Genomic DNA, 20,169 nt, shown 5'->3' with positions numbered 1-20,169 from the left:
GCCTTGTACGCCTCCTTCTGGCAAGTCCTGCAGCCCAGCTGGTGCCAAATGCCTTGCTCTGCTTTCCTGTGGACCACACCAGCGAGGACAAGAGGGGAGTCTTGTGGTCTGAGCAGCCCAGGACTTCCAGACACGTGGCCCAGTCTTGCACCCCAGAGGAAGTCATGAAGGAGGTGCATTTCCTGTTTGCACCTTTGCTCTTGGTTTTCCTGCCATGTGGCCCTTCACATCTATCATTTCTTTCCCCCTCTTTAAATTGTGTGTGCATGCAGAAGCACAAACAGCTCAAGAACACGCAAGGAAGTTTTATTATGATGACCACACTAAAGCGCAACCGTGCATAAAAATGACAAACTTTTCTTGCAAGGGCGGCCAACCGCTGCCGTTTTATCTTAGCTTTGCAACGCAGCAGCTGGCAACTGCGGACGTGGGCAGCAAGGGTTTACAGGTGGGCTGCTGTACATAAACTGGGCAAAAACCCTTATTGCAGTCAAGTTCTCAGGTTGTGATTCTGCCTGGGTTGCTACTACTTAAAATAAAAATTAAAAAACAGGTAACTATCGCACAGATAATATCTGGTGCATTTGCACTTGCCTTTACAGGTAAGAACAAAAAGAGGGTTCTGCTCTGCTGGGATACTTTGCATAGGCCCACCAGAGCTGCACCCTGAATGTGTAGTGCAGACAGGGATGGCAGGATGGAGGAAAACAGCTCCATTTGTAGAGCCGCTATTGTAATTACATTTCCATATGATTGCATTACAGGACACAGCGTGGAAGCAGCTAAATAAGACAGTACCCATCACCATTGCTTTATAAAAGATTGGAAGCGTGTAAAACCGATCTCTTTCAAAGCAAGCATCAATCAGCTGAATTTACATTTCAATTGCACACACACACACACGAACACCCCAGTACATTCTGACCCTAATTTTAGAACACGAAAGACTATGGAAAATGCTGAAAGACCACAGCTCCAATGATCATTGGCCACACTGACCAGGGCAAAGTCTGGCAACATCAGGAGGGCTGCAGGTTTTCAAACCATAAAAGATTGCTGTGAGGCTACAGTGTAAGATGGTGGATTAATCTAGCAAAAAGTGGTGGTTCTAACAGCTTGATGCCTCCTAAAGACAGGTTATCCACTTGTAATACCTCCTTCATCACACATACCTAACGTCTGCTATTTGTTTATCAGTCTGGTCTCCCCCCCCCCCCTTTTCTCTGCCCACCTGAGGAAGAGGTAGAACCATAGAATCATAGAGTTTTAGAAGGGACCCCGACGATCATCTAGTCCAACCCCCTGCAATGCAGGAACTTTTTGCCCAATGTGGGGCTCGAACCCACAACCCTGAGATTAAGAGTCCCAAGCTGTGTCCCAGCAGACTCAGAAACTTCCTGACTTTCCATGGCTCCCAATAAACATACCACACTACTGCTTCTGCCACCAGTTCAGGCCATTTTGCTTGTAGACGGGTTAGAAGGAAACGTTTGTTGAAGACAGAAAGCTTAGCCGGGAATCAAATACGGTGCTGCATTTGGAGAGAGGCTGCCTCAGTTTTGCACCCACCCTCTTTTTCTTTCTACAACACAGGATACCTTCACAGTATGAAACTTTTTCAAATTTCTCAGTCCATGCTGCCTTGCGCAGTTTAGGCCTCGCAAGGGTTTCGTCTTGCGGCGCAATGTGTCTCGAGTCACTAGAACCACATCTGTTGGAGGGAGGAGTCTGCCGGGGGACTCAGGCACTGCATGGGGAAGGAAGTGTGCGCCCCCAGCAAGGACGGCCCACCGAGACCAGGAGGGAGAGCCGAGCGCTGGTCTTCCATCCGGGTGCCTTGGGCTTTGAGCAGCAAATCCAGTAGGCCCTGAATTCCTACTGGGATGGGGGGCTCTGTGCGCTGGTCTTCGAGACGCTGGCTCTGTAAGGAAAAGAGGAGATGCTGAGCTCTGCTAGCCGACTGAGAGGCAGCGTGGTGTAATGGTTAGTGTCGGACTAGGACCTGGGAGAACAGGGTTCAAATCCCCGCTCAGCCATGAAGCTCGCTGAGTGACCTCGGAGTCAGCTGCCATCTCCTAGCCTAATCCATCTCACAAGGTTATTATGAGGATGAAATGAGGATTGGCCTAAGACAGCTACATCAAGTCCTCCATTTCCAATGTTTAGGGTTTGAGTGCCATAATTTAGAAAGCCAAAACATGCACAAATGGGAGGTAATAGCAAACTTGAGGAAACACTAAGTAGAACAGGGGAAAATGTATTTAGGGGGGGAAACACCCTAATGTTTGGGGGAATCTCGGAAACAGTCCACAAGGACTAGGGCTGTAGGAAGTTAGCAAGGTCCTTTCCAAGCCATGTTTCTTGCAATCAGCGCTGCTGCAGTTCAGCTGCAGTTCAGCTTCTGTTAAAAACGATGTCAGTTACCTTGCTGTGGCTGAATGTAATGTAATTAATCACATTGTCATTGTGTGATTCCATCCCATTTGCTTCAATGCAAAGGAAATGTCAGAATGGGGGGGGGGGCGGACGGACGTACAACGACCCTATAACAAATACCAGTCGTATTAATTTGCCTGAGGCCTTGGTTCCTGACTACAAACGAGCAGGGAAACTGAGGCAGTTTCCGCTTCTGTGTCTGCTTGGAGGAGAATTTGCTGCCATCCTTAAGGAGGACTGAGCATGCTCAGTAGCTGCAAGAGGCTGACTGACTGCTGGGGGGGGGGGTTTGCAATCCTGAGTAGAAGCACTCCATGCTGCAACATTTTGTTGCAGATCCCGCTGTAGTTGGATTTCAGGATAGGTAATGTTAACCACCCTGGGAACGTCAGACGGAAGGGAAGTATCAACATTTTCATCATCATCAACATCAAGAGGCTCTGCTAGCACCAACGTCCACCCAGGCCTTATCTGTAGACCTCATCGCTCACCTGATGAGCCAAGATAGTGTCATAGAGCTTCTCTTCAGAGACCCTCGAGTTGCCCGCACACATTTCCGCAGCCTCCTCAAAATCAGCCCGCTGGTCATCAAGCCTCCGGGCCTGGGCTTTGGCCACCATGTCAAAAAACTCCTCCGCTTGGAGAGAGGTCAGCGAAGAGAAGAAGACTGGGAGAAGAGAGGAAAGAGAACAGATTGTGTAGCAGAACAGCCATACGCAGAGGGCAGAAGGATAACAGGGAATCCTGGGTGTCAAAGCTTCAGATCCTCCAGCGTCACCCAATCAAAACATTAACTGGTTTGAAGTTTCTAACCCTTATGACTGTCAACCAAAGTTTGGAAATGCTGAGGTTGCGCGTCTGCTGAAACCTCCAGGCGTATGTCAGTAGTGGAATTTCGTGGCCCTTCTGAGGTCCCCACCTGTGCTCCAGAACGGTTCTCCCTGCCCAAATTTGTGTTGTGGGCACACGTTAGCATGCCCAAGTCTGTGCCACATGAGCCTGTGCTCGGAGACTTCAAAGTACCTACCCCCCCCCCGGAAAACTGTTGGTGGAAGCCAAAAGGCCTCCCTCACCAGGGGACCATTTGGAGTAAGAGGATCCTAGGGAGTTAGGCTTTCGGCAACCACCCCTTCAGTTTCCCTGCATCACTTCAAATAATAATGATAATGATAACAACAACAACAACTTATTATTTATACCCCGCCCATATGGCTGGGTTTACCCAGCCACTCTGGGCAGCTCCCAAAAGAATTAAAAGCACAATAAAACATTAAACATTAAAAACTTTCCTAAACAGGGTTGCCTTCAGATGTCTTGTAAAAGCCAGATACAGTGGTACCTCGGGTTACATATGCTTCAGGTTACAGACTCCGCTAACCCAGAAATAGTGCTTCAGGTTAAGAACTTTGCTTCAGGGTAAGAACAGAAATTGTGCTCCGGCAGTGCGGCGGCAGCAGGAGGCCCCATTAGCTAAAGTGGTGCTTCAGGTTAAGAACAGTTTCAGGTTAAGAACGGACCTCCGGAACGAATTAAGTACTTAACCCAAGGTACCACTGTAGTTGTTTATTTCCTTGACATCTGAAGGGAGGGCGTTCCACAGGGCGGGCGCCACTACTGAGAAGGCCCTCTGCCTGGTTCCCTGTAACCTCACTTCTCACAGTGAAGGAACTGCCAGAAGGCCCTCGGAGCTGGACCTCAGTGTCCGGGCTGAACGATGGGGTATACTGGGCTGTGTCCGTTTAGGGCTTTAAAGGTGAGCACCAACACTTTGAATTGTGCTCGGAAACATACTGGGAGCCAATGTAGGTCTTTCAAAGGTAGGATACGCCTGGAAATCTTTGGAGAAGACTGCAACATTCTAGTCCAATAAATATTGTTATAAGTTTTCTTTTGGCGGGGAGGTTGAACCCCCCAAATTAATAAGTGGTAGTATTTTGGTTATTTGAGATGTGAAGAGAGAAATACTAGCTGCTGAGGGATTCCTGGGCTAGCCTGAGGTGTGAACAGAGACTGGGGATTTTGAGGGTTGCCAGTTGTGGGAGGAAAGAGTGTCTTTATCAAGGTGTGTTGGGAAGAGGAAGGGAGAACAAAGACAAGAGATCCATTTTGGGCAGATGCCCTTGACTCCAGGGCTGTGCGAAAGACACCCCTCTTGAAAGGAACATGCTGTAAGATCCGGACTCCCTCCCTCCAAACTCAGATATAAATATGGGAATAAGCCATATTTCTGAAAGCTACAACCGTCTCCACCATGCCTTCAATTCTCCAAAGGAGCAGAGGCCCTGTTTGAGGGCCAAGACCCCAGGAATCCTGAAGGGATAAGACCCCAAATACACCAAATGCCTATTAGCACTGTTATAAGAATTCTAAGGTCTCGAATATAAATTAAATGTTCATAAATGTACAAGGCAAACACATACATAACTATATAAACCACGGGTCTGAAATAGTACAGGAGAGCAATCCTGAAGCCATTTTGACTCTCCCAAATTGACCTCAAATGTTTCTCTGCAAGAAGGAAGGAAATGGGAATGCCGCCCCCCTCAATTGTCTTTTGGGGTGTATTTGTGTATGAATAGGGTGATCCTGTGACCTGGAGTCAGGAACTAAAGTATTAACCATCACAAAAGAATGGCCAGACTGCCCAGGTAATGCAGTCAGTGACTATTATCAGGTACATTGGTACCTCTGGTTGCGTACTTAATTCGTTCCGCAGGTCCATTCTTAACCTGAAACTGTTCTTAACCTGAAGCACCACATTAGTTAATGGGGCCTCCAGCTGCTGCCGTGCCTCTGGAGCACGATTTCAGTTCTCATTCTGAAGCAAAGTTCTTAACCCAAGGTACTATTTCTGGGTTAGCGGAGTCTGTAACCTGAAGTGTATGTAACCCAAGGTACCACTGTACCCTGGCAGACATGATTTCTGCTGTAGACTGCCTCCTTCTGTGATGGATGTATGCTGTTTCAGGGGGTGGCGGTCTTGGGCTACAGGGTTGGGCAATTTCAAGAGTCTATATAAGGGCTTGTGCACCGTTGTTCAGGGTCCTCCTCCTTTCCTGCGTGTGAGGGGAGCACCCTGTTGCAACAGTTTAATAAAGATCATGCTTACTAGCTGCTTTGCTTCTCAATATTCTCTGGTTGGCCTCTGTTAATTTCTCCTACCAAAAGGGAACCCACTTAAGGGCTCTAGATGGGCTCCAGAATACCCCATAAGGGAAAAGGAGCAGTTTTTTCTTATAACAGCGCAGATATAAAACATGGATGAATATACTGTCTGGTTGTTTTTTTAAAGCGTTCAAATTAAAACAAAACCTGAAAACTTACGGGGGGCCACTAGGGGGCGCATTGGAAGATGGCCGACAATACCATCTCTCCGACCCACACGGGGTAATTAAGAGGCTGTTATGGGAGTAGGCAGCCTCCCTTGTTGCCCCAAGGAAATGGGGAACACTGCCCTTACCTGCTGTGCCCATAAATCACCCCCTAATTCGAAAGAAGGGGGTGAGGGCCCTAGGCAGAATGCCCCCGTGTGGACATCGGCTCTCCTGGACGCTGTCTCTGATCGCGCACTAGTTGCAGCAATTTGGAATAATTAATTACAAAAGAAGCAAATGCACATATTTCAAGTGAAGAAGGGGAGTGAAGTCTGCTAATTTAAGTGACCTCTGCGAAAGAAGACGACGGGCTGGAGAAACAGGAATATTTTACGATGAAGATACACCAAAGGCAGGGTATGTTGACAACAGGGCTGAATGGGGGGGGGGGGACCTTTTTTACTTTCCTTCTATGTGATTTACAAGAACCCCTCCTCATTAGAACCGTCGGTTGAACTGACCCAAGCAGGATGATTAAGGTCTGTGTGGAGATAAACTTTAACCAAAAGTATGCTTTATGGAGACCGAGAAGCAATAAGAGCTTTTGGGAATGGCGCAGCAATTAATTCGGAGTCGCCATCTTGCCAAAGGATTTACAGCCGGGAGGAAGAACGGATTTGTTTTCAGACTGCATTCCTAGTGAATCTCCTCAGAGGTTTTGAGAAAGGAGGCAGATTGGTGAAGATTAATGACGCTAAGACTGTTTTGATGTATGGAAGTGATGTTATATGGAAAACGTCTGGATATGGCTACTGGATAAAAAAAATAATATCCACACAGGATTACAAACTGTTCTAACCAGCTTGCGGAGACTATTAGAGGTCACAAAGAGAAAGGAAAAATATATGAAAATAACAACAAGAGATGTGGAAAAATAATAAGAAAGGACTGGATAGTACTGTGAACATCATAAGGTTAGATTTGTGGACATTAAAACAGCAGTAAGAAGCAAGAAGTTGATTGGATCCCTTCGGAACTTGAAATATGGGTACCCCCAACAAAAATTTAAAATTCGGCTGTGTAATTTGGAATTTATGTAATTTGGTTTGATTTGATGTGATTGATCGATTAATAAAAAATTATTCTTAAAAAAAAAAGAAGAAAACTTACAGGGTTTAGCTTGCTCAAGGTGAGTTGCAGCAGCCCTGAGCCAAGCAAATGTCTCTGGCGTCTGACTTCCTCATAATCAACAGAAACTTCTGCAAACTCCTGTCAAGCGCAGTGTACTTTAGCACCTACACACTGGGAGCATCCGGGACAAGAACAAATAGCGTCTCTTTCTTTCTTTTTGAAGTTCAGAAGCTTTTTGCCTATTTCTAAATAAACACCTTCCTTAAAGAAATGAGCAGTTCATGCAAAACGGCTAGATTTTGCAGACGGGTTTCTGCAGCCTTTCTGAAAAAGTTGAGCCTAATGGAAAAAGTAATTCCAGCCCCTTCAGCTTAATGATTGATGCAGGGTTTTTTTGTTTGTTTCATGAGAAGTACAGGAAGTATAATCTTGACGGAGTGAATAAGGGTTAGCAAAAGGTTTACAGGATTTTGTTTGCGATAATTAGGAAGTCAGAAAATAGACGCAGCTCATTTTGTCAAACATTTGGTTTCAATCTTGCGCTATACACAGACACTAAAAATAGCCTAAGGGCAGGATCAGGCCAAAATTGTTTTGTTTTGTTTTATAATCCTTTCCTCCTAGGGTTTTGGGGCCATGTACAAGGGCATCTCCCCCGCTCTTCCTCCCTCCCCCACTTTATCCACACAAAAAGCCCTGCAAAGCAGGCCAGTCTGAAAGATGGTGACTGGCCCAGGGTCACCCGCTGAGTTTTGGGGGCGACTGGGAATGTGAACATGGGTCTCATTGGTGCTATGGTGACACAACTCCACGCACCGTACACTTAAAACACGCGCAAACCACATTACTTCCCCCAAAGAATCCTAGGAACTGTAATGTGTTAAGGGTGCTAGGAACTGTAACTGTGTGAGGATTCTTTGGGAGAAGAAATAATGTGCTTTAAAGGTAAAGGGACCCCTGACCATTAGGTCCAGTCGTGGCCGACTCTGGGGTTGCGGCGCTCATCTCGCTTTATTGGCCAAGGGAGCCGGCGTACACCTTCCGGGTCATGTGGCCAGCATGACTAAGCCGCCTCTGGCGAACCAGAGCAGCGCACGGAAACGCCGTTTACCTTCCCGCCGGAGCAGTACCTATTTATCTACTTGCACTTTGATGTGCTTTCGAACTGCTAGGTTGGTAGGAGCAGGGACTGAGCAAAGGGAGCTCACCCCGTCGCGGGGATTCGAACTGCCAACCTTCTGATCGGCAAGCCCTAGGCTCTGTGGTTTAACCGACAGCGCCACCCACGTCCCTTTTTAATGTGCTTTAAATAAAAGTTAAAGCAACTTTTAAGTTAAAGCACCTGTGGTAATGCAGGCATCTCTGGCTTAAACGCACAGGAACTGGTCTGCTAAAATAAAGTTGTTAACCCTGCGGGATTTGACATCTTTCCGCAGGGCCTGCAAGACGGAGCTGTTCCGCCAGGCCTTTGGTCAGGGTTCAGTCTGATTCTTTTCTTTCTGTAGAAGAACAAGCATTAAAGAGGCCTCCTAGCCCGCTCACAGGTCCTTTATAAGACCAGTGGTAACAGTTGGCCCTGGAGAATATTAACCACTCTCAATTTTACCCGTGGACTGCCATCTGTCCAGATTTTAATTTGCTCTGAACTAATTTTAAGATGTATTTTAAGTAATTGATTGCCTGTTTTTCTGTTTTTATGTTCTTTGTATACTGTCTTAGTTTCATGATGTTAGCCGCCCTGAGGGCGGGCTACAAATAAAAAGTTATTTATTTATTTGGGAAAGGAGGTCTCATACACACCATAGATGTGCAGAAGCACATGCCTTCTGCCAAAGAATACTGGGAGCTGTAATCTGTCAAGCATACTAAGGATTGTAGCTCCGCAAAGGGAAAGTTCCTTTGTGATTCGATTGTGTTTGCCATGCATGGTGTGGATTTGACCAGCGATAGCAGGCTGGCATTCTCATCTTACCCGCCTGATCTTTCTCCATCTCCCCCGTAGGGGTGGCTGGCAGGGACCTCCAGGGCCGCGCGGGATCCGTCTGCCGTGTTCTCTGCTTTGGACGCAAAAGAGGACCCGGGTTTGGCAGGAGACTGAGGTCGTCTTGAGAGGAGGCCTGGATCTGCTGTGGAGCAGGAAGCAAGGTTGAAAGTAAGTCTCTAACCTTCCTAGAAAGAAGGTTATGGGGTGCAATGAGCAAGTGCCTTCCAAACAATTTCTCTGAAATGAGAGTGGGGGTGGATCTACACACAGGACAAAAACACTGTAAATGTCAGTAATCGTTATAACGAAAGAAAAGAAAACGCTATGGAAAATCGCAAGGAATTTTTTTGCTCTCCAGCGCCATCTGGTGTTGCATGTTTATAACACATTCGAAACGCTGTTTTTTGACTAAGGTAGCTGAGTCCTGAGTGTGGTGTGGCCATGGCTGTCAACTTACAGATTTGAAAATAAGGGACCAGCAGCCTTGAAAATAAGGGATCAGCAGCCAAAATAAGGGATTTTCCAAGCACAGGTATGTTCAACTTCTGAGCTCCTCCAAGCCAAAGGCAGAAAGCCCAGCCAGCAGCCAAACGAAGCCCCAAGCAGTGGTTCCCACAGCGCAGCAACCCAGCAAAGGGGATGCAGCAAGGAAAACCACCGTCACCTCTCTGCTGGGAAGCGCTGAGCAAAGGCGAGTCCCCAGGCAACGCGGCCGATTTGACTGGCACAAGGCATGCAAGCTCCACTCCCCAGTCGTTCTTAGACTCCTTATTGGGTGAGCAACGCAGCCAAGCAACACAGTTGGAGCCTCCCTCCTCCCTGGCCGGCAGGGAGGGAGGGAGAGGAGCTGCTTCCTTTGAAACCTGGGAAATTTAAGGGACATCATCAATAAGGGACAGCAGCAGGACACAGCACTGGGATAAGGGAATTTCCCACCAAATAAGGGACGGTTGACAGCTATGGGTGTGGCCGCCTTGACCAATCATATACAGGAACGGAGGAGCTAGGTAGAATCACAGATCTGTAAAAAAGTGCACACAGTGGCCAGTTTCTCTTTTGACTTGAAATGTTCTTTTGGGGCTTCTCAGAAGTACGTAGAGGCACAAAATGGGCAGGGAGAGCGCCGGCCCGCAATGACGCCCACCTGATAGGTGCCGGAACTGTGCTCTGGCTGAAAAAACCCACTGGATGTAGACATCCTGTTTTGCTCAACCAGCAGACCCTCCTGCTGCCAGCCCTCACTGGATGCGAGTTCCCCTTTTCATTTGTGCTCCTGCATACCTCTTGGGGCTCAGCCTAGCATGCTAATACGGCCCTCTTGTTTCCTAGCGGTCCCATTTTGCCTTCGATTCTGTTGGCATTCAGCCTCCCAGATTTGTTTTTAGAGGGAACGATATCGGCTGCTGCCATTTTCAGTGGCGCACGTGCAGTTTAAGAATGCGAGAAGAGGCTGGCTGGATCAGGCCAATGGCCCATCTGGTTCTCATATTTAAGTTCAAGCATGGGGTACCTCTGGCTGGTGGGAACTGTAGTTCAGCAGCACCCAGAAGGCCAAAGGTTCTGCTTGGCCCTTATTCCTCTGAGAGGTACATCAGCCCCTTACCTGTTCCTCTGTGGCTGTCGCACTGACGTCCAGTCGCATCTCTTCTTCCACTATCACGTCCATTTCCTCCATCCTTCTTTTGGTTTATTCTCTGCCTGCTGGCCGAAGACTCTTGTGGCCAAGAAAATCGCTTTCCCCCTTGTCCTGGGCAGCAGAGAAGAAAGGAGATTAGCTAATTCCTTGTCCCCCGCAAGTCTCATCCCAGAATGTAGCAGTTCCTGCTTTCTAAAGATTGGTGGGGTGTTTGGAGAAGAAAATAGTATGCTCCAGCTAAATCTCTAGTCTCTGAGCCCTGTCAATTCATAAGAACCGAAGAAAATAGCTCATAAAAAGGTAAAGGGACTCCTGACCATTAGGTCCAGTCACGACTCTGAAGTTGTGGCGCTCATCTCACTTAATTGGCCAAGGGAGCCGGCATACAGCTTCCGGGTCATGTGGCCAGCATGACTAAGCCGCTTCTGGCGAACCAGAGCAGCGCACAGAAACACCGTTTACCTTCCCGCCTGAGTGGTACCTATTTATCTACTTGCACTTTCACGTGCTTTCGAACTGCTAGGTTGGCAGGAGCAGGGACCGAGCAACGGGAGCTTACCCCATTGCGGGGATTCGAACCGCTGACCTTCTGATTGGCAAGCCCTGGGCTCTGTGGTTTAACCCACAGCGCCACCCTCGTCCCACAAAATAGCTCATAAGAAGGAATAAAAAACAAACATCAAGAAGGAAGGGTGGGAAGTCAAGAAGAAACTTTGTATGTTTTTTAAAAAAATTATATGATGATAAATGCTTTGAAATATTGTTGGAGACTATATATATATATATATATATATATATATATATATGCAGAGAAGAGAGCTCAGTTGGTATCAGCATGGTGCTGATAATATCAAGATTGCAGGTTCAATCTGCATATGGGGCGTATGGGACAGTGGCATATTTTTACATTGCAGAGGGTTGGACCAGATGATCCTCAGGGTTTCTTCCAACTCTACAATTCTAAAAGCACTGCTGGATCTTGCGAATGGCCCACCTCGTCCAGCATGCTGTTCTCACCGTGGCCGACCGGGGGCCTTTTGGGGGAACCCCCAAGCAGGACCGGAGCACAAGATCCCTCCCACCTTCTGCAATTTCCAGCAACTGGTATTCAGAAACATTGCTGAGTGCCACCGAGTGCATTAACTGAACCCAGTTAATTCATCATCTGCGGCCATCAATGTGCACAACATTTTTAGATGTTAGCATAAACACCCTCTCTTTTTCCCCCCTTTCCCCCCAAACAATAGCTCCTTGATCTGAAGAGTTTAAAGCTAAATTTGGACATCTGGGAGACAATAGAAGGAAGGGGAGGGTCGCAGCGGACGCTGGGCCGTGAGGGCAAGCAGGGCAGTGCCCACCAAGGGCTGCTTGCCCTTGGCCAGCCTGCCCCTGCCTGCCTTCTGACCACCAGGCTGAGGTGTGGCTCGGCCTGCCAGATTCCTCTTCCTCCTCCTCAGATTCCTTAGTGTTTTCCCTTGTAGAACTCAGCAGGCAAGAGGACAGTGATAGCTCAGTGGGCCAGGCACAAGACTCTCCCAACTCCGCAATTCTGTGATTCTTTGAAACCAGAGTAAGTTGCTGCCACCTATTTCTTGCTCGGCCTGCCATTGGCTACACTTATTGTCCATCTCATCGTGTTCCACGCCATCAGTCCTATGCGCACCAGGTTCCTCTGGGAAAGGCTGCAAAAGAATTAAAGTAGGGGGGCCAACTGACCTGGGAAATGTGGCCTTGCCTGCTCCTGCACCTTATATCGGTCGTTCGCTGTGAAGGTCAACAGCTGCACAGGTTGGATTTTATTTCAAAACGTGTTGGCTTTTGGCGAATTTCCTTAGCTCAGAAACTTTCCCTTTTTCTTTTTTTTTCTTTTTTGAGAATGTGTAAAAAAAAAGCTCAGCAACTTTGCCAAATTAAAAGCTCAAAAAGCACTTGTGTCTGGATTTTCACTTTTTGAAATATGGCAACCCTCAGTTAAATCACTTCCATGCATGCCCAATAAAAATAAACAAACTCTCACAAAACATCAAAGAGAGCAAAATATTGTTATGAGTTCGGGAGGGGGGCGCTAGATGCCCCTAAATGTGTTATGATGTAGTAAAAGTTAAAATTAATCAAGGCTTGATTAAACTTTGCCGAAGATGGAAATCGACAGGATTTAGTTACACTCATGAGCCAAGCCATCTGGGCAGAGCTAGCTGGATCGGCCATCAGCAGGGGACAAAGGCCATTTACCTTCCCGCCGGAGCGGTACCTATTTATCTACTTGCACTCTGATGTGCTTTCGAACAGCTAGGTGGGCAGGAGCAGGGACCGAGCAACGGGAGCTCACCCCGTCGCGGGGATTCAAACCGCCGACCTTCTGATCGGCAAGCCCTGGGCTCTGTGGTTTAACCCACAGTGCCACCCGCATCCCTCAGGTTGTTTATATGTGTCAGTAAAACCATATATCATAATGAAGACACCACAGTCTCTGCTGTGCCTCATGCCCAAAAGGAACAATAAACCCTGGAGCCGCAGGAATATCACCCTCTCATGGAGACTGGGGTGACATGTCACAATATCAAAACAAAGCATGATAGATTAAGATTCAATAGAAAAGACCACAAAGATCAGCACCGAAAGCTGAAAAAATGAAGTCCAATTTAGGGTTGCCAACTTCCCCCCCTTGCTGCGCTCCTGCGCCTTTTAAGAACTGCATGACGAGCAGAAGCTAAATGCATGGGCGGGAATAAACTTCCCCTTTTGAATTTCTGCCTGCCATGCAGCTCTTAGGGGCACAGGAGCCTTGGCTGGGAAAGCCAGGTGGCGCCACCCCTCCCTTCCTCCTCATTCTGCTACGGCACCTCTCCTTTCCAGCTACGTCTCCCCTCCACGGGGCAAGGGGTGGGGTGTCACTGCCCTCAGCCTGCCCCTACCTTGCCTGCTCTCTCACTTGCATCCGGCCCAGAGGGTGGCCCTGGCTGTCAGCTGCCTGCTCCTCTGTGGCCTCAATGCTCCTTGTACAACTTGGCAGGGACGAGGATGACAACCATATGTCAGGAGTGCTCTGATGGTGTTTCCTGCTTGGCAGGGGGTTGGACTCGATGGCCCTTGTGGTCTCTTCCAACTCTATGATTCTAGGATAGGGACCAAAGGAGCAGGAGATGTTTCTGGTCCTGCCTGTCACTGGCTCTCCCTATTGCCCCATAAGTTGCCACCACCACCCATACCAGACTAGACTTCTCCCCTCCCTGTGGTCAGGCAAAACATGTCACGTCATGGGCCCGCAGCTGGGAGGGAAGGTTGTTGTTTTCAGTTTCTTCTCCAAATTCTGGGCTGAGTCACAGGACTAATCGCACACAGGCTCAGCCCCCTAACCTAGGTGGCCGGCTGAAAAAGAGAAGAGGGCCCCACAGTCGTTTTGAAAGGGGAATTTCAAACCCAGCATGGCGAGTTACTACACCTGCGGAGAAATTCCGCTTTCCACCCAAGTCTGAAAGTTGCCACGAGCACCGTTTTCTTTATCGAACCCTCCCCAAAGTTTCCTTTTTAAAAAATACAAAGGACATAGCTGTGGAAACACAAGGCATAATGGTAAAGAAAAGAGGGTTTCTGGGAATGTGCAAAGTTCACGTCCCCGTTGGTGCCTTTCAGGCACTCCTACCTGCTCCCTGCACCCCACCCCTGCAATCTGTTTCTCTAAAGAAGTGTTTGTGTGTGGCTGAGGGGTGTAAAATACAATTGGGTCCTGCAACAAAATGTTGCAGTGTGGAGAGCTCATATTCAGAGTTCCAACAACATATAAAAACACCCAAAACATCGGACATTAAAAACTTCCCAATACAGAGTTGCCTTCAGATGTCTGCTAAAAGCCAGATAGTTGTTTATTTCCTTGACATCTGGTGGGAGCGTGTTCCACAGGGCAGGAGCCACTACCGAGAAGTCCCTCTGCCTGGTTCCCTGTGTACCTCACTTCTTGCAGTGAGGGAACCACCAGAAGGCCCTTGGAGGAGAACCTCAGTGTCCAGGCTAAACGTTGGGGTTTGAGATGCTCCTTAAGGTACTCACTTCTGTCTTCCCACCCCCCATCATTGGCTTTTTTGTCCCTGTCCCCCCTACATGTACACACACACAAAGGCCACTTTTACACCACTTGAACATTCCTGGGAATTGTAGTTTGTTAAAAGTGCCGAGAAAGTTGTTACGAGACCATTTTCCCCTTCACGGAGCTACAATTTCCAGAGCGCTTTAGCAATCAATCCCTCTTCCCAGAGAATTTCTGAGTATTGTAGCTCTGTGAGGGGAATGGGGGCGTTCCAACAACTCTCTCAGTACCTTTAACAAACTACAGTTCCCAGGCTCCTTTGAGGGAAGCCATGACTGCTTAAAGTGGTGTAATACTGATTTAATGGTAAGCCGCAGGTGTGGCCTTAATCTGCATTGCATGCCCACTAAATCACCAGACTGTTGGTGGGGGGTCTCCCCTTAGAACTTTTTCCTCTAAAGATCTGGTCCACTTCTTTCTGCAAACCTTGGGGTTTTCCCCAAACCTGCTGATACTTCCCTTCAGTGTGTGAACTGTGCCGTTTTAAAGATACATGCCTTGCATTCAGAAGGCCTCGGGTTTAATCCACGGCACGCCCAGGTAGGACTCGCAAAAGACTCCTGCCATAAATCCAGCTGCTAGCCGCTGTATACTGAGCTCCATGAGCCAATGATCTGACTTAGTATAATGAAAGGCACTTTTCTATGGCCTGCAGCAAAATGTTGCAGTGCACTTCCGCAGCCTAAAATGATTGTGGCAGTCCAACAACATCATGAGGGCCACAGGTTCCCCTTCCCTAGTGTAAACACGACCAAGCTAGAGGGACCAAAGAGGTCTAACTCGGTATACGGCAGTTTCCGAGGTTCCTATGTCCGCACATCAAATTCTTTCAGAAGTGGCACTTGCCAGAGAGAAAAGTCTGTCGGCACATGCTCCCATACCCTCCAACATTTCTCTGATGAAAATAGGCACGTCCCATTCCACAATGATCATTTTACTATAAATACCCCACACATCTTATTGGGTTGCCCCAGCGACTCTGGGCGGCTTCCAACACAAATAAAAACATAATAAAACATTAAACATTCCATATCCTCCAACATTTCTCCAATGAAAATAAAGACGTCCTAAGGAAAAATGGGGACATGGGTGGCGCTGTGGGTTAAACCACTGAGCCTAGGGCTTGTCGATCAGAAGGTCGGTGGTTCAAATCCCCGCGATGGGGTGAGCTCCTGTTGCTCGGTCCCTGCTTCTGCCAACCTAGCAGTTCAAAAGCACGCCAAAAGTGCAAGTAGATAAATAGGTACTGCTCTGGCAGGAAGGTAAACGGCGTTTCCGTGCGCTGCTCTGGTTTGCCAGAAGCGGCTTAGTCATGCTGGCCACATGACCTGGAAGCTGTACGCCGGCTCCCTCGGCGTATAAAGTGAGATGAGCACCACAACCCCAGAGTCGGCCACGACTCGACCTAATGGTCAGGGGTCCCTTTACCTTTCCCTTTAAGGGAAAGTGGGACATGCTAGGATCAAATCAGAAACTGGGACAGCTTCTCTAAATCAGGGACGTCCCTGGAAAATAGGGTCTGTGCTCAAGAGTTGTTTGGCCCTGAGCAACAACGCCAAGAAGCGTCCTTTGGGAGAAGGAGGGAGAAATACTTTGCAGCCTCAAGGGGACATTCAGCTCAAGCTGCCAGGATTTCTAAATTCTAAACATGGCCAATCCTCATTCTCCAAAGAGCTTCCTCACACATGACACATTTCCTACCCAGAGAGGACACTCCCTGCAGGCCAAACTAGACCGAGCTGGTGTTGACGTGGTTTGCCCCTTGCTGCTGCTGCTGTTGTTTTTTAACAAACGACCAACGGGCAGGCAATAGCGGGGGAACTGATTGCATTTCTTTATTTACTGCACTGCCAAGCCAAACATTAGAATGAACAGATGCTGCAGAACATTCACAGGGCAACTTAAGTGCAGGGCTGCATTCAATTAGCAGAAACCAATGCAAGGATTTCTGCTGGTGCAATGGGGCTTCCTGCCCCCTCTCTGACCCTGTGCACCCCCTGCCCCCCAAATTGGCTCAGGGTAGATGGTTCCAGCTAGCAAGCTTGCGCTGATGGGACAAGCTTAATGCTATAATGAATTCCTCCCCCTGGCCAGGGCTTCTGCCTTCCCTCAGGGCAGACAGGTCCTTAAGAAGCCCCAAGGAAGATGGGGAGGGGGGTACAGGAGAGAGGCTGCCCCACATTTCTTTCAGGCCCTTCACAGTCCCCTCAGAGGCCGGTGAAACAGAGTATCCAGGCTTCCCCCAGGGCTTCTCCTCCCATGGCAAATCAGCAGATGTAAGGAGGAGGCCCGATTCATAGAATCATAAAATTGTTGAGTTGGAAGGGACCTTGAGGGTCCTCTAGTCCAACCCCTGCAATGCAGGAATCTCAGCGAAAACATCCATCACAGATGGCCATCTACCGTCTGCTTAAAAACCTCCAAAGAAGGAGAGTCCACCACCTTCTGAGGGGCGTCCTGTTCACTGTCAAACAGATCTTGCTGTCAGAAAGTTTTTTCTGATGTGTAGTCAGAATCTCCTTCCTCGTAACTTGAAGCCATTGGTTCGAGTCCTACCCTCCGGATTCGGATCAGGACCGGGTCATGGGCAACAACGTCACACGGTCAAGTTTAGTTTTGGCCCATGGCGAAAGGCAGGCATGTGCAACCGTTTACACACAACCTACAAGAGGGCATTATGCTTATTTATTTAGGTGGTTTATATGCCCCTTATTTGCGCAGCAGATAAGAATCCGTGAAAACCCATTAAAATAGCAGTCCATAAAACCACACGCGCCGTATTCCAAGCCAGGTTCTCCTATCCCACCCTGCCTAGCTGTGTAAACAACACGCAAAACCGCACAAGGCCCATCTGTGCAAACCATGCCAGATGCAGCCCTGCGGAAACGCAACCAGACCCACACCTGCACCAGACCGCCGCACATGTGGGAATTTACACCTGGTGAAGCCGCCTTCAGCTGAGACGGGCCGTTGCCAGGTCTCCAACCGGCCAAGCGTCTCTGACCAGCAGCATCTCTCAAGGGACAGCAAACGTGTCGGCCCTCCAGATGTTGCTGGCACCCAGCTCGCATCCTCCCTGCTCATCGGCCGTGCTGGCTGGGGCTGATGGAAGTTAGAGAACGCAACAACATCTGGAAGGCAGCTCCACATTGGCTATCCTCAGAGACAAACGCAGTTGTCCTCTCTGTGGTCCTCTTCTCAGGAGATGCCACTTCCCAGCACGGAAGTGACTTGCGCGCCGGAAACCTGTAACTTACGAAGCAACTTTCTAGGGCTGTTTTTGTGCTGGCAATTGTACTCTGCAGCGCTCACCTTTTTTGGGGGGGGAGGTGTCGGTGTGGTCCCCCCCTCAGATTTATTCCCGCAGTTGCTGACAGTTCCACGTCCCCATTTTCCTTCCTTCCTTCCTTTTCCCCTTGCTTTTGCCCCAGTTGTTTAGTTCTGGCTGTTGTCTTCTCTCCTTCCTCCTTGCGCCTGGACTGTCGCTCGGCTCAGCTGTGGCTACGCCCCTATTTCTACACGGGAAGCCACTACTTCCTGCCTCCGCTGCTCATGCATTTGCTGCTCACTCGCTTTTGCCTCGGCTCCCTTCCCCACAAACCCCCTTCCTTTTATCTCCCCACCCACTCCTTGCGGCTGAGGAAGGAGGCAGGTGCACAGAGGCCTTGCCCTTTACTCAATCAGCCTTCGCTTCCTTCTCAAGAGACAGCAAGACCTGCTGGGAAAGCCCCTTTGCCCAGGAGCCTAGCTCTTTGCTCAGGGTCCCTCTGCAAAGCGATGCTCCGTCTCAGAATCCCGGAGACATTGGATTGTAGAGTTGGGGCCTGAGGATCATCTAGTCCAACCCACTTGCAACACGGAGATATGCAGCTGTCCTGTACAGGGATCGAACCTGCGGCCTCGGTATTATCAGTACCATGCTCTGTTTTCCAGCGATAGTCCCGGATTTAGAGAAGCCGTCCCAGTTTCTGATTTGATCTTGTCATGTCCCACTTTTCCTTAGGACGTCTCTATTTTCATCTGGGGAAATGTTGGAGGGTATGGAGTTATGCAGCCCTTGAGCCAGCCTTTAGAAGACACCTGAAGGCAGTCCTGTATAGGGAAGTTTTTTAATGTTTTTATTTATGCTGGAAGCTACCCAGAGTGGTTCGTCAACCCAGTCGGATGGGCAGGGTAATAGTAGTAGTAGTAAGGTAAAGTTAAAGGGACCCCTGACCATTAGGTCCAGTCGTGACTGACTCTGGGGTTGCTGCGCTCATCTCTCTTTACTGGCCGAGAGAGCCGGCGTACAGCTTCCGGGTCATGTGGCCAGCATGACTAAGCCGCTTCTGGCGAACCACTCTGGGTAGCTTCCAACGCCGTTTACCTTCCCACCGGAGTGGTACCTATTTATCTACTTGCACTTTGACATGCTTTCAAACTGCTAGGTTGGCAGGAGCAGGGACCGAGCAACGGGAGCTCACCCCGTCACGGGGATTTGAACCGCCGACCTTCTGATCGGCAAGTCCTAGGCTCTGTGGTTTAACCCACAGCGCCACCCACGTCTCTAGTAGTAGTAGTAGTAGTAGTAGTAGTAGTAGTAGTAATTGGATAGAATATCCCTGTTTTCATAGGAGAAATGATGGAGGGCATGCCATCAGCTTGCTTTGTTTTATTTTGCACATTGGGAGGTGAAAAATGAACACCACCTTCCCTCTCATGGAAAGTCCCAGGTTAATCCCTGACATCTCCACATATGGCTGGGACAGAGACCCTGCCCAAGTTGCTGAAGAGCTGCTGCTGCCAGTCAGTGCAGGCAATACTGAGCTCAATGGACCAAGTGGCCTTGAAGCAAACACCAGAGCCTGCATAGATTCCCACAGACTGACTCATAAGGCAGCTTCTGACACCCGTGTTGCATCGGGCTGCCATGTTGTTCTGCCACCTTGTGAGAGGAGCAGGTGGGTGGAAGGATGGCTGTGGACCAGCGGCACATATGCGCCCTGCAGAAATCTCACACTGCGTGTGAAACCGGGCTGGAGCTCAACAGCCTGGCACTTCAGGGTGGCTGTGTGGGCTTCATCGTTTAATCCTGGCTTTCACACAAAATATTCTGGCGGCTATCCCAGAGGTCAAAAAGCGGCCAAGCTGATTTTGTTCTGGTTGGGGTTAGCCAGGACCCTTCTGTGTCCTCTGGGGGGGAGAGAGAGAGAAAGAGAAAGAGAAAGAGAGAAAGAAACAAAGAAAGGGCTCAAAAGGAGCCAGACCAAACTAGGCCTTATCCCTAGAAAACAACCCTGCGCTAAATTTTCAAAGCTCGCAATATATACCAGGGAAATGTGTTGCAGCATGGCTGTCGGGGTGTTCACCCCACTATGTACGTGACATTTGAGCCATACAAATCAACATTTGCACTCTCTTTCAAGCAGCAAACGCTTGCCTGGGTGTCAGCATAACATGTGAACGCGGCTGCTGTTCACACACCCAAGTTTCTGAGCAGGTGAGAAATCTTTCCCATCCTGTTCAAGCATGACACTTGCTGGGTGAGCTTGGGCCAGTCACTGTCTCTCAACCACACCTGCCTCACATGGTTGTTATGAGATTA

At 48.8% G+C, this 20,169-nt stretch overlaps 2 protein-coding genes across 2 annotated transcripts in view; one reads left to right on the top strand and one right to left on the bottom strand.

The window, feature by feature from the left end:
* Positions 1-285: 285 nt before the first annotated feature.
* GPSM3 (G protein signaling modulator 3) lies at positions 286-18,094 on the bottom strand. The gene is made up of 5 exons (XM_080993372.1): positions 17,898-18,094; positions 10,469-10,612; positions 8,854-9,007; positions 2,928-3,103; positions 286-1,921 (listed from the first exon to the last, which is right to left on the bottom strand). Exons 2-5 carry the CDS (start codon positions 10,538-10,540, stop codon positions 1,700-1,702), a joined length of 624 nt encoding a protein of 207 aa, XP_080849498.1. The 5' UTR covers positions 10,541-10,612; positions 17,898-18,094; the 3' UTR covers positions 286-1,699.
* The window catches only part of LOC308470024 (epidermal growth factor-like protein 8), a 33,742-nt gene continuing 22,494 nt past the window's right edge, over positions 8,922-20,169 (top strand). Inside the window, exon 1 of the mRNA XM_080993238.1 lies at positions 8,922-9,033. The gene's annotated coding sequence lies outside the window, so the exon portion shown is untranslated. The remainder of the gene's footprint in view (positions 9,034-20,169) is intronic.

Source organism: Podarcis pityusensis, assembly GCF_964106645.2.
Source record: "Podarcis pityusensis genome assembly, chromosome: 2".
In the NCBI taxonomy this organism is placed as follows: domain Eukaryota; kingdom Metazoa; phylum Chordata; class Lepidosauria; order Squamata; family Lacertidae; genus Podarcis; species Podarcis pityusensis.
The sequence above is the reverse complement of the archived record's forward strand: the minus strand, read 5'-3'. Positions and strand labels throughout refer to the sequence as shown.